Below are 19,457 nucleotides of genomic sequence, written 5' to 3' on the forward strand. Positions count from 1 at the left end.
AGAAAAACCATCTGCTCTCACTTAAGATCGACTAAGTCAGCCACGTTGTGAAAAAAGCCCATAAAAATTCCTGTCGCAGTTGATGGAATTCGAATGCAGGCTTTTCCCATCCGGTGTGGAGTGGACTATGATTATATCAACTGCACTATTCACGACGGCGAATGTATATTGGTGATATGTGCATAATTTGTTTAATTTTTTTTCTGTAACATATCTAAAATTTAGCATACAATATTTACAAGGTTTATATCTTGTATGCAAAACTTTAAATTTATTGAAAACATTCTTATAATTTTTATAATCTGAGATATTTTTATCCGCCCAATACGTTTAACCAAATGTATTTTGTGAACTACCATGAACCCGGTTGATTTTCAGAATCTAGGGGTACTGCTCTCGTAACATGCTTTAGTGATGATAGTGCTGTTTTCGATATTGATTTGAGTACAAGGTTTCTTAGTGTGAAATAAATAATTTTCCGTAAAATACCAAAGAAATGAAATCGGCAGTTACAGGTCAGATTGATTTATTGTTTACAAATTGAAAACCAAAAGTTTTATGTACAGAATTAAAAAATAAATGCGTTGTATTAAATTTATTAAATAGATGTGCACTGTTACTTGTGTAATGTCAATAAAGATAAAGTGCTTATGTTTGGTAATATATCAAGATATAGTGACATGGTTAAGTTTTCTTCGCCCACTGATATGATTTTGTCATAGATATTGGAGCGATCAGGTGAACTAAAGTTTTCAGTTCGCTCGCTCCTTCATCTGACTTCATCATTGTTGGGAAACGGGGCCCCCTTCCCCCAATCTCCACACAGCCGGCTCCAAAATTTGCGGAACCCTGTTCAATAATTACTTGCGGGACCCTAGGGTCCTGTGCAAAACTTATGCGGCTGGTTTTTGTAATAGTGATTTTTTTTTTTTTTTTTAATTTTTCAAATTGTACAGTAACTAAGACATAATTAAATAATTTTATATTATACTGAATAAAAATTTTAAAGACGAATAATAATTAATACATTAATCAAAAATATTGTTTTGACCATTTGAGTGGGGGAGGGGCCTGATGGCAGAACCAGTTGAATATGCTTGTGGCTGGCACTGCCCCCACACATACATTTTTTACATTTCTACTGCCACTTTATGACTTGTGCAATTTTATGCTTTACAAAAATTCTGTATGTATTTTTTGTGATAGTATTTGTTATATTACTTAGATTTATCTTGAACTGATGGAGTTCATTATGGTCATAACATTTCTTTCTCCATCTATTCAGGATAAATTCCATCAGAGAAGCCATCCATTTACTAATTTTTGTTGCTCTCTCTCTCTACCTCCCTGCCCAGTGCCTGCCACAAGCATGTTCAGCGGTTATGTAGAACAGAGCACTGCATTCAAATGGTCAAAACAATATTGCTCATTATTAAATATTATTCATATTTAAAATTGTATTAAATATTATTTGTATTTAAAATTTTGTTCAGTATAATATAAAATTATTTAATTATGTCTTAGTTAATGTAAAATTTGAAAAATTAAAAAAAAAATCACTATTACAAAAACACCCTGCATACGTTTTGCACAGGACCTTAGGGCCGGCCCAGCAAGTAATTATTGAAAATATATCTTAAATATATTTAAGATAGGATCAAAAAGATTCTTAATTGAATTTTTATTTTGACAAGTATATTTATAGATAGGGGTGAACAGTTGCATTATAGAATTTCAATAAATACCTTAATCGTTCACATGTAGCTTTATATTGCTTTTTCACATTAAATAACTCTGTTAAGATGAATTGACACATATCATCCTCCTTTCAACTTATCAATTTTTTTGCTGATGGTGGCTTATGATATATATCATCATCTGCAAAACCATATGATATTCCAACCTGAGAATATCATATGTTTCAGCAATTATTTCTGCAGTCTCTGAGGCATATGATGCAAGAAAGAAAACTTATACAGCATCAGCCAAAAAAAAAAAAAAAACTTCCCATCTGGTCACTCCAAATGTTTGTCCAGTTCAGCCTTAAATATATTTAAGCTATCAACTTCCACAACAACAAATGGAAGTCTGTTCCAGCAATCATCTACCTGCTAGCTAAAGGCAAACTTCTGCACATCTATTCTACAGCTGTCTTTCCTCAATTTGAATCTATGCCATCTCAGGTTCTTAGTCTTAGCAAGCGGAAGTATCCTGTCAGCATTGAGCCTGTTCAAACCATTCAAGGCCTTATACACCTCAATCAGATCACCTTGCAGAACTTAAGCCTTTCTTCGTAAGCACACCCCTTTGTTTTTCTCACCAATCTTGTTGCTCTTCTCTGTACTCGTTCTAGCAACTCTACATCCTTTCTAAAATGGGGCTTCCAGACCTGTATGCAGTACTCAAGGTGCAGCCTGACCATTGCCTTATACAAAGCGATAATCACCTCCTTGTCTCTGCTGGCAAAATTCCTATATGGCATTGACAAAATTCCATGACCTGCTCTGGCAGCCAGTCTGCACTGCTCAGTGAACTTCATATCTGACTGCACAATTACCCCCAGGTCTTTTTCATTCTCCACCTCCCTGAGTGTAGTACCACACAGTTGGTACGTTTCTCTTGGGTTACTTCTACCCTTATGCAGTACTTTACATTTGTCAATGCACCTCCGTAGCCAGGTGGGAAGGAGCAGCAGTGCGTAGCACACGCTTCTTGATTAGACCGGGCTTCGAGCCCGTCACCACCAAATTCGGAGGATGCGGAAAGGTCAGGGAATGACCACTGCATATCCCGGAGCAATATGGCCTTAGTTGCTAATGCTCTTAAAAAAAAAAACAAATAACAAATAGCATTTGTCAATGTTAAACTTTAGTTACCACTTCTCAGCCCATCTGCCTAACTTTTCTGTTGTAGTAGCATACTGTCTTTAGTGTCATTAACAACCCTGCCAACCTTTGTATCATTACCCCAGGGGCTTACATCTGGTGAGTATGGGCTTGGCACACCCAGGGTCTTCAGCTGGATATCTTCATTCTTCTGTTTCTTGGTGATTTCCCCCCTCTCTCTCTCTCTCTCTCTCTCTGTCTCAGGGTAACTCAGGTTTTGGCTGGTGCAGGATAAGCCTCAGGCTTCCTTGCACCGTATGGCTAATCATAATAATAAAAATAATCTGCAAACTTGGACATTAAGCCTGATATACCTTCATCGATATCATTGATAAATACACAAAACAACAATGGGCCCAGCACCGAACCCTGGGGGACTCCACTAATAACATTAATCCATATAGAGCAGTGTCCATTTATTACCACTTTCTGCCATCTCACAGTCAGCCAACCCTTTATCTATTGCAGCAACTTGCCCTTAATGCCATACCACTCTAATTTGTACAGCAGTCTTCCATGTGCAACAGTATCAATAGCTTTCCTGAAATCCAAGTATATGATATCAAAATTATTTTTTGCATCCAGTTCCTTTGCGACTACATCGTAGTATCCAATTAAATTAGTCAAACAAGACTTTCCCTTAACAAACCCATGCTGTGTTTGAACTATTACTGCTGTCTTGTCTAGGTGATCCCGTATCAGCTCCTTAATCAGTGACTCCATTATTTTCCCTGGAATGGAAGTTAAACTAACAGGTCTATAATTATTTGTGTCACCTTTTGAACCCCCCTTTGCAAAGTGAGGATACATTTGCACATCTCCAGTCCATGGGGACCTCCCCTGAATCTAAGGATGCTCTCATAATTATGGCTAAGGGTTTGCTAACTTCCCTCGCTGCCTCCTTCGATATAACTGGATAGATTTCATTCACCCCAGATGCCTTTTTTATGTTTAACTTCAACAATTTCTCCTACACTTTGCTCTCAGTTATTACAAAATCATTTAGCTCACTGTTAGAGTTTGATAAACTTCTGGCATTCCCCTCCTTGAATAACTCCCTAAAATATAGATGATGATGATATAGAATGGCAGAGATTACTTTAACAAGAAAACAAAATATGACATTTTTGAAGGGTCATTACTGCATTAAGTGCATGGTCACAGAGAATTTTATGCTGGTGCTAAAGCTTAGTTTTATGTACAGCTTAAAGATAAATGCCATTATGTGATTCAAAGGGGAATTCACACATAGTGGTTATGTATTTATGTGGAAGTTTTCTTCCATAAAATCCTCTGTTAGGAAACATTTGTCACACATTTTGCTGGAAGCCAGCTGATAAGAAGCCAATAATTTTCAAAGAGATGTTCTGGCAGTATCTCAGATTTTTAAATGTGCAGACGATTCACCTGTTTAGGTGATGCTGTACAATTTAAAAATATAGTACAGAATAGTTTAGGCAGAACCATGGATAAAGGTATTTGTGTTTAAGTTAATCTTTTAACACCAAGTTCTCAGCATTCTTGATGGAGCAGAATGTTCCCCATGATTGTGTACGTAACATAATAACGTGCCTCATCTGTCAAATATAAAGATGATCTTTGTTATTAAAAAATAGAGCAGCAAAAATACTGTCAACAGTGGATAATAACAAACCTTTGTATACATGCAACTAAAATGCCACTTATTTTAAAAAGTTAAGACAAAAAATTTGTTCAGTCAGTGCAGATCAGAGAACAGTATAATAAATGTTGCAGTTGTTCTTAAGTAATTTGTTTTTAAGTAAGTTGTTCTTAATAAATGAGATAATTTTAACTTGTGCTTGTTTTTCTCTCCTCTTCCTTCCTCTAGGCACTTTTCCATACAGAATCATAGAAGCCCAAACTGACTGTTGTTGCAGCCTTCATAATTGTAGTAAATGCTGAAATATGTCAGTTAAAGTGGTGGATGCTCTAGGTATGAATAAGATAAAAGCTTCTCATTTTTGGAATTAATCACCAATCCACTTAAATAATAATACATGTGTTATGCCTATATTATTAGCATTAGCATTAGTTGAGACACTATGCAAGAAAGCAAGCTTATGCAGCATCAGCCAAAAAAAAAAAAACTCCTCCCATTTCACCCATCCATTCACACCAAATGCCTGTCTAGCTCAGCATTAAATTTATTTAAGCTATCCATTTCCACAACAAGACATGGAAGTCTGTTCCAGCAATCAAATACCCGCTGGCTAAAGGCAAATTTCCCCACGTCTATTCTACAACTGTCTTTCTTCAGTTTGAATCTATGCCCCCCTCGGGTTCGTAATCTAAGCAAGAATAAGAATCCCATCAGCATTGAGCTTGCTCAACCCGTTCAAGGCCTTATACACCTCACAGGTGCCTAGTCTCCAGGCACTGCAATTTGCAGAACTTAAGCCTTTCTTACTAAGAGCACCTCTTTGTTCCCCTCATCAATCTTGTTGCCTTTCTTTGTACTCGCTCAAGCAACTCTGTCCTTCCTAAAATGAGGCCTCTAGACCTGTACATAGTACTGAAGTTGTGGAGGTACAACAGGATAATCACCTCCTTGTCCCAGCTAGCAAAGTTCCTATATATCATTGGCAAGACTCCGTGACCTGCTCTGGCAGCCCTTCTGCACTCCTCAGCGAACTTTATATCTGACTGCACAAGTACCCCCAGGTCTTTTTCATTCTCTACTTCCGTGAGTGTAGTACAATGCAGTTGTTACATTTCTCTTGGGTTACTGCTGACCATAAACAGTACTTTGCTAAACTTGTTTGCCTAACTTATCTAGATCCTGTTGCAGTATCATACTGTCTTTACTGTCATTAACAACCCTGCCAACCTTTGTATCATCTGCAAACTTGGACATTAAGCCTGATATAGCTTCTTCAGTATCATTGATGAATACACAAGTGCAGTTCCCCAGGGTTTGGGCCCAGCACCAAACCCTGGGAACTCCACTAATAACATTAGTCCACGAAGAGCAGTGTCCATTGATTACCACTCTGTGATGTCTGTCACTGAACCATCCCTTTATGCATCATAGCAGTTTGCCCTTAATGCCATACTGCTGCGCCTCCGTAGCCAGGTGGGAAGGAGCAGCAGTGCATAGCACATGCTTCTTGATTAGACCGGGGTTCGAGCCCGTCACCACCAATACGGAGGATGTGGAAAGGTCAGAGAATGACCACCGCATATCCCGGAGCAATATGGCCTTAGTTGCTAATGCTCCTAAACAAAAATAACTAACTAACTAACCATACTGCTGCAATTTGTACAGCAGTCTTCCATGTGCAACAGTATCAAAAGCTTTCCTGAAATCCAAGTATATGATATCAAAATTTTTTTTTGCATCTAGTTCCTTTGTGACCACATCATAGTATCCAATCAAATTGGCCAGACAAGACCTCCCTTTAACAAACTGATGCTGTGTCTTAACTGTGTACCGCAGTCTTGTCTGGATGATCCTGCAATGCTTCTTTAACCAGTGACTCCATTATTTTCCCCAGAACACAAGTTAAACTAACAGGTGTATAGTTTCTTGTGTCACCTTTTGAACCCGCTTTGTGAATTGGGGATACATTTGCACACCTTGAGTCCATGGGGAGTTCCCCTGAGTCCAAGGAAGCTCTCATAATTATGGCTAAGGGTTTGCTTACTTCCTTTGCTGCCTCCTTTAATATAACTGGATAGATCCCGTCCACCTTTCTTATTTTTATCTTCAACTATTTCTCCTCCACTTTGCTTTCAATTATAACTCCTCATTTTGTGAATGTAGGTGCAAAATACTCATTCAATTTATCATATGATATGATCCAGCTAAATAATATATATCAGAGAATGATTTGCCATGAACTTATAATAAAATTTTGTCCTGTCCCTATAATAATACTCCTTATCTGAGAAATATTTAAAGTATTTTTTACTGTATAAGTTCTATTGATCTATTGCAGATTATGATTTGTGAGGCAAGTTAAACAAAAATCCTTGAGTAGTGTTTTTACACACACACACACACACACACACACACACACACACACACACACACACACACACACACACACACACACACACACACACACACACACACACACACCTAAATAGCACTTAATCTGGGTAACAGATTTAACATGAAGATAATTATGTATTTTCCCCTTCACTCTCATTTTGAAAATAGACAAAAAATCCTTAGGACATGCAATTTATAGATGTAATATACATGTGTTTTATAGCCTGAGTTCCTTTGCTAGTGAGCTACACAAATGAACCCAATTAAATAAACTTAAATTAAGTATTTTAAGAAAACATAAAAAAAAAAAAAAAAAATTGGTTGTATATTTGATATACAATAGACCCTAGTTTTTATGCATGTTTCAGTTACATATTTCATTTTAATGTAGTTATTTCATACAGTATAGTCCCAGTTATCCAACATCTGTGAGAAACATGAGGTGTTGGTAGAGTTGCCACCTTTTAAAAATTTCTGACCTGGAGATGATTGGGTATGTGTGCGCAGGGGTGGGGGGCAAGAATATTAAAAGCAGTCCTGAAGGTTTTCAGTAAAATATACATTTTAAACCTTTTTTCTAACTAAAAATTCATTTCATAAATATTATTTTCAGGAAACTAAAATCTGGCACTTCACAATCTGGAATTCTTTAAAAATATTTTATTAAAAAAATCATTTTACTATCCAGAAATATTAAAAAAACAGTCTAGCTTGTATCAATAGTCACATGCAAAAAAAGGAAGACATTTCTCTCTTTTAGTGCTGTCACTTATGTAAGGAACTTCATAGCTTATCGCAAACTGCTCTTACAAAATACAGCTACATGGCTGGTCAAACAGCACTTGTGTGAGCAGGTGATCAGTTTTATGTTACTTTAAAACAGCTGAGAGCAAAAACAGAAAGGAAGTGCCCAGTTATGAAGTATAACTTCACAATATGAGAGATGCCAGACAGTGTGCAATAATAAAGACAAAAAAGAAATTTAGGGCCGAAAGCCTCAGACTATGGAATACCGTCTGGCATCTCTCCTGTTGTGTAGTTATACTTCATAACTGGGTTGTCACTCATTGTATCACCAGGGCACCTACCTGCTCACCAGTGAGAGACCAAGCTTTGAAACAGTGCCATCTGGGTGGTGGTATCTGCCAAGAATAAATAATGTTAGTCTTCTTTACTGGCAATGTGTTGCTTATTCAAGGTAGTGCAATATCACAGCAGTTTGTTTTGAAGGCATTCACATTATGAAATGTAACAAAAACGATGCCATTTCACCCACTTCGGTGATTTACCACAAACTAAAACGATGCTTTGCACTAACTTGTTCGTCTAGTAAATTTCCCATAGTCTAAAGAGGGGGGTTAGGGCTCTCAGCCCTAAACCCCTCTCTAGTCTTGATAATTAAAATTTATAAAATATAATTATTATTAAATTATTATCCAAAAACTTATAGTTTTTATAGTAATTATTTAGATAATGACAATCGTAGTCATATATTTAAAATGAATTATATGTTTTAATTCTGGGTCTTCTTTTACTCCAGTGTCCATGGATGGAGCCACTTTTGCCATACCTTAGTTACATCACTGGTTACACATTCTGATTGGTCATCACTCGTCTGGAAGCAACAATTAAAATTGGAATAAGTGTTACCAGTTAAAAGAAATGATAGAAATTTGTGAAGATTGTTTCAAAGAAAGAGCTGTGATTTTAAAATGGCACAAAAATCTCTACTGGCGATTTATGGACTGGATAGCCAACTATAGTAGAGCAGTGCCTCCGTAGCCAGGTGGGCAGGAGCAGCAGTGCGTAGCACACGCTTCTTGATTAGACTGGGGTTCGAGCCCATGACTACCAAATACGGAGGATGCGAAAAGGTCAGGGAATGACCACCACATATCCATGGAACAAAATGGCCTTAGTTGCTAATGCTCCTAAAAACCAAATAACAAACAAACAAACTATAGTAGAGCAAATTGTAGTTCCTTAGGTAAGTAGTAAAATGTCCAACTGATATGGCAGCACAGCACATAACTCTGCAGGAACATCTGAAAATGCTAATGATTTTTGCTTGCTGAATTTCTTGCCACTTGACAACAAAAGTTTTGAGTTGTGTGAAGACATATTAGCATGGCATAAGTTAGAAGGTCAAAGATTTTGTTACATAATTATTTGTGATGGGATTTGGATTTACCATTATAGTCCAGAAGCCAAACAGCAGTTAAGTAAATGGAAACTTTTGTTCACCATATCCCCAGAAGTTTCGAGTCATCTCTTCTGCTGCAAAACAAGTAGCACTTGCCGAGGTAGTCTCATCTTACGCCTTATGCTGTGTGACACAACCCAGAGTAAGGAAGCATATGTTGAAGTTCTGCAGAGGCTGCGTTATGCATTTCTCAAAAAGCATCTTGAGCTTTTATGCAAAGAATGGTTTTTGCATCATGATGAGCCAAATTGGACGTTGTTGCTGCTGTGCAAATTGTTTCGATGCATAGGTATTGCCCCTGGCTTTCTCCCAGTCTTATATCATGTGGTTTGTTTTTTTTTTTTTTTTTGTATTCTTAAAGTTGAAGAAATAATTCAAGGTGCCACAACCACGATGATACAAGATACTTATTTTAATCAGAGGAGTGTAACAGTAGTTACAAGATATGGTAAAATCTAACAAGAAGTGAATAGAGGAGCCCCGCAAGGGTAAATTATTGGCCTGTATGGCTGGAATGTGGTGATGGATAAGCTACTGGCTAAGGATTGGGACAGATGTGAGCTGGTGGCTTATGCAGACGACCTATTAATAATGGTGAGAGGTAATTCAAAAAGATAAATAAGAGGATAGGTCAAAGAAAGCTGTGTGGCAATTAGAAAGATGGGTAATAATGCATAAGATGGAGATATCTACCGGTAATAAAGATGGGTAATAATGCATAAGATGGAGATATAAGACTAAAATGATGCTGCTCAGAGGAAGGTTGAGTGAAAAAAGAAGGCCCACTTTGAAGATATTAGGAACGCCTGTAGCATATGCCCCCAAAGTCTTGGAGTACATGTGAATGAGAAAATGTCCTTTTTGCCTCATATGCAGAAGTTGAAAGAAAAAGTATGGGTTATATACTCTAAAATAAGGAAGATTAGTAGAGTAGAATGGGGGATGAAAGGGAAATTCCTGGATCTCCTCCATAAGTGTATATTTGTGCCCATTGTGACTTATGCATGTGGGGCATGGGGGCATAGGGTGACTAATATTCACATTAAAAGGTGTCTAATTTCTGCTCAGAGATTGCCCTTTTGGCTGTGATGCATTCGTGTAGAACGGTTTCAAAGGATGCATTACAAGTAGTATCAGGAAAAGGACCAATTGATTTTGTGATTAAACGAGTGATGGAGTATGCAATCAAGAAAAATAAGAGGATAGAAATATTGGGGATTAAATCTTGTATTGAGAAAAATAAGGTATATGGGAAGCAGGATTTAAAGAGAGAGAGAAAACGATTGCAACAAGACATAGATTGTATTTGGCAAGAAAGGTGGAACCATTCTGACAAGGGCCATATCACATATGCCTTCCTGCCTGTAGCGAAGGTAGTAAGAGAAATGGTTAGATGACTGGGCTTGGGTCTGATGGCTACAATGATAGTAACTGGGCATGGAATGAGGAAAAGGTTGGTGGAGCTGGGAATAGAAAATGATCCAAGGTGTGTGTATGTGGACTTATTGAAGATACGGATCATGTGCTGGAAAATTGTACAAGGTACACAGAACAGAGAGAAATATTTTTCTCTAAGATTGGCTCTGACTCATACACCTGCAGTGACTTATTTAAGAATAGGATTTGGTATGAAGCTTTTTTGAATTTGCTAAGGGAGTTAATGAAATAAGAAATATAAGATTGAGAAATTAATGGATTGTATATAGGGTAAATATGTACATATGTAAATAGAGTTTTAAGAGTTTAATTTGCACTGATGAGTTTCTGTTTATATTTTAAGCTATTTTTATTTACATTTCTTTTCTTTTTTTTTTTTATATTTGGGCTATTTTATTTTTATTTATATTTGAGTTATTTTATTACTATTTTGAGCTATTTATATCAGAGCTATTTTTGCACTGATGAGTTTTTATTTATATTAGCAATTGCTGAGTTGGAAGTTTAATGTTTTATGTGAGTTTACTGTTTGTAAAGGGAAAAAAAAAAAAAAGAAAAAAAGGAAGGAAAAAGGGAAAAAAACAAAGGAAAGAAGGGAAGAGAAAAGGAAAAAAGGAGGAAGCAAAAAAAATTATGAAAGAATTATAAAATCAGAAAATACAAAAATATTTATAGTTGAGTTTGCTAACAAGAATCATAATCATTTGCAGATAAATGCTTTTATGTTTGCCATTAAACAAGAGTTTAGTGATAGCTAGTAGAGATCAGCCTCCCCAAGACAGGGGCTGTGATGTTTCCCCGGAAGTTGACTTGTCAGGAGGGGGACACGGCAAAGGATCATTTAAGGATAAAATTATAGATTAAAGATTTTAAGCATGGATGAGCTGTTGCTCAGGTAGTGCATTGTACAAGTAGTGTAGGTTAGTGATGATGATGATGATGATGATGATGATACAAGATATAAAAAAAATTGAAGGCTTTCAACAGTTGGAGGTGAATGAATGGTACAAGTACATTCAGCTTCAGGGAGAACATTTTATAATGAAAATTAAATCTATGGCAGCTTCAGCCTAAGTGCATGCACATTGCACCAGGTTGATCTTGGCACCTGAAATTCTTAAAATAGCAGCCTAGTAATTTCTGCAATATTGTTCTAAAATTTCAGTCTTTACAACAAAGAATTTTGAAATTTGCACTTGTCTGATGACAGTTAACTGCTGACCATTATGGCATAATATAGTGTTTGATGGAGATGTCACATATGATGAAAATAAATACTCTGTATGCAGCAATATTCATTATAGTGGTATGAAAATGAAAGTTAGCTGAAGAGATATTTTATTTTTGTATGCAATGATGATATTGTGAATTTATAATTTTTGTTGTTATTTTTTAATTGTTTACTAATACAACATGGATCTTATTGATTGATGGGGCTATCACACAGTGAAATAACAGCTCTATAAGCAATGAGAATTAGAATTCATTAAAGTAGTGTGAAAATGAAAGCTATGTGAAGTGATATTTTGTTTTTATTGTGCAATGAGTATTGTTTATTTGTTTTGTTGTGATTTTTTCTGCTATATAAAATGCATATTATTCAATTTTACCACTTTGTAAAAGTGATAAAAATATCTATGTATAGTATTTTCAAAACCAAGCTTCTGATAGCATTATGTAAAAGTCCATGACCTTTACAAATGTTTTGGTGTTACAAATACTTTAAAAGTTAAAATATTTTTTTACAGTGATGTTAATATGAATTTTGATATTCGTTCCATATAATTTTACTTTCAATATGTATCATTGATGGTGTTAGGATTGGAGTGGTATGGCCATCAAAAAAATCAGATAACAAGTTTGCTCTAGTTGTCTCTACTGCATTTTATGTGCTATGCACACATGCTCAAGTAAAATTTGGTAATTATAAATTACATACTCTATGACCACAGAAAACTTCCCAAAGCAGCATGTAAATTGATTAGACTTGCATATTCTTCAAAACAATATTAAATTCCCACTGAAAGTCTCAATCTGTAACCACCCAAACCAAAACAAAAATTTTTCCAAATATGGAGTTTTAGAAATTTAATTACCATGAAAAATGATACTTGCCATTGGATTTACATTCGTAAATTGCTGTTTTTGAACACTATGGCAAGCCTCCAGTGATTGTATATAATTGGTTGCACAGTGCAGACAGGCTGCCAGAGCAAGTCATGGAGTATTGTCAATGATATACAGTGGATCCTCGTTTTACGATGGATTCACTATACAATCAAATCACTTTACGATGGACTCTCCATAATAAAATACCTTTCACTATACAGTATGTAGTAAGTGTGGGACATTGTCATTACATTTGTGAATTGAATTTTAATTCTATTTTAATTAATTCTCTTAAACAAAGCGGCTAAGGTAAAGAAAGCCTGCACGAGAAGCACGCAAAAGTTCGATGAAATTTACTAGTAAAAGTACTTTGCCGTAACAGCATTTGTATTGTTGCTCACTCGGTAAATAGACGGTGTGTGTTATTGGTCTGTAGTAGAAGTTGAATCCCACGGGAGCTTGAAACCCTCCTGTGAAGTGGAGGGGGGGGTAACCTGACCTTTTTTCTTTAGAATCACGAAGAGAGTCATATTGGAAGTTCTGGCGTCGTAAAAAATGTTCGTAATGTAGTTTCACTGGTAAACCTTTTGGAAGTTTGCCGTGCTTCTCGTGTGGGCTTCCTTTGCCTTTTTTTTTTTTTTTTTTTTTTTTGTTAATAAACAAATTATCCACTAGTCCACCAGTGATTTTAAAGAAAAAAGTTCAGGTTACCCCATCCACTTCGGGAGTGTTTCAATCTCCCATGGGATTAAATTTCTACACCTGACCGATAACACCCACTGTATGTTTACTGAGCGAGCAACAATACAAATTCCATTACGGCAGAGTACTTTTACCGGTAAATTTCATTGAACTTTTGCGTGCTTCTCATGCAGACTTCCTTTACCTTCGCCAACAAAGCTTAAAAAATAGGAATGAAGAGAAGATTCTAAAAATTTATTTTTGTTTTTTATATGATTTCAGTGACGGGGAAACATTTTATCATAATAAGGTAAAATGTTTATCTTATTATGATAAAATAGAATTCCAGTTATCAGTATTATCGCCAATGCAATAAGATCGAGTTTACTACCTGTTTATAATAGATTGTGCTAACAGAAAAGCCCAATAAACCGAAAGTGCAAATTGTTTTTATTGTTTTATGGTAGTAACCTCCAGAAATGTGCTTTAGAAAAATATCACAAACACGTTCAAAATTGATTCTTATAACAAAACATAGCAATAAACGGTGAAAGTGTAGTGCATTTTAATGATTTGAGTGGTTGATTATACTAACCAGTGATCACTGGAGCCTACTTATTTCGCTCTGCAATGGCTTACGATTGTCTCCCACCGGACCACGTGGTCCTTTGTCTCAGCCAATAGCAGCATTTGTAAATGTGTTTGGCATGTGTTTTGTTTTCGTATCCTTTTTGTTTTGCGTGTTTTGTTTTCGTATCATAGTTCCTGGACAATACATTCATTTGCGAATGTGCAAAGCAGATTTTTGAGAACTTAAAGACTAAAATGCCTTCAGCTAGTGATACGTGATATGAGGACTTTAAAGCCAGCAAAGGTTGGTTCGACCGTTTTAAAAAAAGGTCCGATATTAAAAGTGTCATAAGGCATATTACTGTGCTGATCAGGAAGCAGCTGAAAACTTTAAAGAGAGTTACCTTCCCCAACAAGTTGTTAATACAGACGAAATGGGCCTCTTTTGGAAAAGAATGCCGAGGCAAACATGTCACAAAAGAAGAGGCCTCATTGCCTGGTCATAAGCCTATGAAGGATAAGCTTACTCTGTTATTGGGGCCCAATGCCTGTGGTGATTTTAAACTTAAGCCAATGTTGGTTTACCACTCAGAAACTCTCAGTGTTTAAACAGCAAAAGGTCATCAAAAGCAGATTGGGTGTCTTCTGGCTGTGTAACAAGGCTTGGGTGACAAGACACCTCTTCAATGAATGGGTATTGAAGTGTTTTGGCCTTCAGTCAAAGGTTACTTAGGAAAAAAAACAGACTTCCTTTAAAGGCACTGTTAATTTTGGATAATGCTCCAGGTTATGATCCCCAACTTGTCTGATCTCTGGAGGAGCAATTTAACTTTGTTACTGTCAAATTTCTCCCACCCAATATCACCCCTCTGCTTCAGCCGATGGATCAGTAAGTGATTGCCAACTTTAAAAAAATTTACACAAAGAAGATGCTTGCGAAGTGCTTTGAAGAGATTTCAGGAGACAGAGCCATCACTTTAAAGGAATTCTGGAAGACCAGGTTTAACATCTTAGACTGTATACAAATGATTGTCAGTTCTTGGAATGAAGTTTCAACTCGGTACCTCGATGCAGGTGCCTCAATGCAGCCTGGAAGAACTTATGGCCTTCAGTCATCCATGATTTTGAAGGATTTGAAGCTGATAGTGTTCTAGAGCAGGAAATTATCACTCTTGGTGAGTCCTTGGTTCTAGAGATTGATGCAGCAGATGTGGAGGTGTTAATTGCAAACCATGGAAGGGAGTTGGCAACAGAGAATTAGAGCAGATGGGCGATCAAGTACAGTGGAGATGAGGAACCTGAGGAGGATGACTGTATAGCAACAACTCAAGAAATTAAGGACATGTTTGCTGCGTTGGGATATTGTGAAGAGGATAGTAAGAAAAAAACCTAGATATTGAAACCACTGAATTGATGATCTGCAAATTTGAAGATCAGGTGTTAAGTTATTTCAAGAACCTTCAGAGAAAGCACCAAAAGCAAACTACTTTGGACAGTTTTTATACCATAAGTAGCAAGAGGCAGCGATCAGAAAGAATACCTGATTGTAAGTTAAATGAAAATTACGATTTTTGTTTTTTTAATATTTATAATTATCAATTATCATTTTAAATAACAATTTTTTGGGGAGGGGATAAGTAAAAATGTGTAGCACTCTTAGCATTTTTTATCTTTTTTTTTTTTTTTTTATTTGTATCATGCTCTACTGTTTATTCCGGTGTATAAGATGCACCACAATTTTAGGGCGAGTTATTTTTAGATAAAAGGTGTGTGCTATACACTGGAAAATATGGTATTCAGTATTCTATATAAAACTAATGCAATTGCTATTATAAAAATTGCCTTTTACAGAGCTTAGTTATATGGCGAAAATTTCAACTTCTGAGGACTTGGAACAAATTATCAAAAACAGTGTGTTATTCGGTCCACATTACGATATTTTCACGATGCGATGGTGTCTCTGGAATGAATTAATATCGTAAAGCAGGGGTCCACTGTACAGGAATTTTGCTAGTAGGGAAAAGGTGATTATCCCTTTGTATAAAGCAATGGCCATAAGTAGTGCGCAGTACTCACCTTGAGTACTGCGCACAGGTCTGGAAACCTCATTTTAGGAAGAACATAGAGTTCCTTGAGCAAATACAGAGAAGGGCAACAGGATTGGTGAGGGAAATGAAGGGGTCCTCTTACCAAGAAAGACTTAAGTTCTGCAAATTGCAGCATCTAGAATTTGAATGCGTTGAGCAGGCTCAGTTCTGATGGGATTCTTAGATTACGAACCAGAGGGGACATAAATTCAAATTGAGGAAAGACAGTTGTAGAATAGATGTATGGAAAATTTGCCTTTAGCCAGTGGGTGGTTGATTGCAGGAACAAACTTTCATCTGTCGTTGTGGAAGTTGATAGTGTAAATAAATTCAAGGAGGAACTGGACAAACTTTTAGAGGGAATGAATGTGTGAAATGTGTTTTTTTTTTTTTGGCCGATGCTACATGAGCTTGCTTTCTTGCATCATATGTCTCTACTACTATTTGCAATTATTGAAAACTACTGCAATGGCCTATTATGCAGACAGCTTGGATAGCACATGTGTACATGAAATATAAAAAATACTATGTTATTTGTTTCTAATGTGATTGCAGGTGTTCTACTTTAATCATGGTGCCTACATCCTAACAAATTCGTTGACCCCTGCACGCACACACATACAAAGACATTATATACATACACTTTTTCTTGAATTTTTGGTACTCAGACTATACTCACCAATTACTGCAGTAACCGATTTCATGCAGTTTTCTGTATATGCATGTGAATTTACAGGCTAGTTTGCATGTTATGCAGCCTGAAAAACATGAAATAACTCATTGGAGGAACCCTGTCCGTTCCTGTTCGTGAGAATGGCTAACTACAGCCACAGCTGAAGCAACTTTTTAAGAATTCCTCTAGTTTCTGACAGGATTCAAATCCAGACCTTCTGGAATTCTCAAATGTCTAGCATATTTCGAAAATTTAATATTTAAACAAAAATAATAATAATCTTAATAAGCTAGAAATTACTCTGCCAATCCCATATGCTGAGTATAGTTTTTTAGCAATTTTGAATTATACACAGCTGTGGGGAAATTTTGTTGTATCTTCACAGAACAGCTGGCTTCCTTTTGTTGGTGAAATTTAAGATATGATATTTTACAGTTAATTGATACTTAAACTCCATGATGTATAATCTCATTGGTTGCTCTTAATCATAAGTGACAACCATTATTATTTGAACTGAATATCATGTAAACTTGAAAAGGAGTAGGGTTTTTTATTTTAATCATAAAGTTTTTATTCTGATGCCATAAATTTCTTCAGTAATTTTGTTTTTGACCATTTTAAATTATCTATGGCTATAGGAAACTTTGCTTTAGCTTTTCAAAACTGTTTCTCTATATCATTGAAATTCATTCTATGATATGATTTGATAATCAGACTCCATGAAATAACCATCCCCAGAATATTTCTCATTGGTTGTCTTTAATCATTACCAACAGCTATTCTCATTCAAACTGTACTATATACAAATTTGAAAATAGAGCAGATTTTCATTTTAAATTTAAGACTAGAATGTGATACTTGTGAATGTGAAACTTACATAGTAGCAATGTTGCTTTGCCACTCTGTTTGAATGTTGAATAATCTACACATTACTACTATACATTTATATACAGTATTGTTTCAAATTTCTAACTAGGGCTAAGTTCCAGTATTGCCAGTCTTGAGATTTCTACTATTCTTATTCCTAATAAAGGTTATATGTATATGTGTGTGTTGTGGACTTTCTTTTGTCTTATCAATTCCTTTTCACTTGATTCATACAGAAATTGGTATTAATTTCCTTGCAGGATATGATGCTCATGATGGACAAAATATTGAAAGGAATTCTTATTTCAACCCATCCCGAAGCCTTAAAAAAAAAGTTAATCGAAAAATTTCTGATACAGGCTGCTAGTCAAGGAATGGCAGCTTCGGAGAGCCTTTCAGTCTTGTCTGTTGCTATGGAGTTAATGCTTAATGAAGAATCTGAATTTGTTCAGAATGAAGCACTACGAGTAGGTAAAAATTCAAGTTTGACTCTTATTGTCTGTATAATATCTGTGTTTAGAAAATATCAAACCAAAATACTCTTATTTAGTTAATTAAATGTATAGCTCATTTGCAGTTGTTGATATTGATCACAGTTGTCTGGGCATACTGAACTTCATAAGATTTGTATCTTTTGAAATTAATTTTGTATTTTATGCCTCAACTGGTATTTTTTTAATGAATACAGTATTTAATTATTGCTTTCTGCTTCCTGAATAATTAAAATGTCATTCCTTATAGAGGTTGTAACTGGAGAAACATCTTCTGGAAATCTGGTTCATAATGTTGCCAATGATATCACACTGCAAGAAACCTTGATCTGCATTAACAGCTTCACCTTCTCAAATATCAACTACAAATTCCTTAAATGCACATCTCCAAGTAATTCTTCACTTTGACAAAGGAAACTTAATTAACTCTAATCATAGTAAAACTCAGTCTTCTGGTATTTCTAACAAAAAAAGATTCTGTTGCCCTGTGGCCATTTTTGATAAAACATAGTTTCTAGGAAAAATCACATACCTTGATTGGGAATAAAGATAACACTAATACTATCATGAAATGCTTTGAGCACCACCCCCGATGGTCCCGCATCTGAGTTGGTTTGCCTCCAGAGCTCTTAAAGAGGGCAGTTCTTATGGGCAGTGGATTGTCAAACACCAGAATAAATTGCCTCCCAGTGTGGCAGAGGCAGTGAGTCTGGCTAAATTCAAAGCAGAATTAGATGATTACTTTGTGGGAAAGAGAATAGTACTAATATTATTATTATTTTTTTTGGCTGATGCAAAAAAAAAAGTCAACATTATTGCATCATTTGGCCTCACTAATACTAATAACTCTAATTTCTAACCTTTCTTGGCATGTCACAAATGTTGCTTTCTCCACATAAAAAAAACTAGGCTTTTTTTTTTGCACTCACTGTTACTTTTGTTCTAAACAGCTATTGACTCTGTACAGATTTTTTATCTGTCTTACCAAGGAATGTTTGGGGCACCAACCCAGATGTCGGTACATCAGTGCGAGTGCCCCCAAAGCTTTTAAGCACCTGGACTCTATGGAAAAGAAGGCAGTCAAGTTAATGACCCATCGCTTACAAACTCCCATGGACACCTGTTCTTCTGAATTGGTATCTGTAATTCCATCTGTCCTCCAAACCAGCTGAAACACATACATAATCAATGTTCATCCATTTGCTGTTCAACTCCAAACTTACAGAACAAATTTTTCTCTTTTTCATTTGTCCCTTCTGCTTCTGTTCTTTGGAACAACATTCTTTCATGTGTATTTCCCAAAACAATCTACAGAAATTCAGGTCCAATGTCAGCTAGTATCTTCTGTCTTCTCAACTTTTGACTCATACGCAGTACTGAAGTAGTATAGGTTCTAATACCTTTCGTTTGGAGTCACCATTAAAAAAAAAATCAATTAT

General features: G+C 36.0%; 1 protein-coding gene across 1 annotated transcript in view; it reads left to right on the forward strand.

Moving 5' to 3' along the window:
- Window positions 1-411: 411 nt before the first annotated feature.
- The window catches only part of DUBAI (Deubiquitinating apoptotic inhibitor), a 123,138-nt gene continuing 104,092 nt past the window's right edge, over window positions 412-19,457 (forward strand). Inside the window, exons 1-3 of the mRNA XM_090371917.1 lie at window positions 412-515; window positions 4,735-4,839; window positions 17,788-17,994. Of these exons, the coding sequence (XP_090228043.1) occupies window positions 17,791-17,994 (204 nt within the window). The 5' untranslated portion in view covers window positions 412-515; window positions 4,735-4,839; window positions 17,788-17,790. The remainder of the gene's footprint in view (window positions 516-4,734; window positions 4,840-17,787; window positions 17,995-19,457) is intronic.

The sequence above is a fragment of the Mastigoproctus giganteus genome, chromosome 1, assembly GCF_048544385.1.
Source record: "Mastigoproctus giganteus isolate SK-2022 chromosome 1, ASM4854438v1, whole genome shotgun sequence".
Classification (NCBI taxonomy): Eukaryota; Metazoa; Arthropoda; class Arachnida; order Uropygi; family Thelyphonidae; genus Mastigoproctus; species Mastigoproctus giganteus.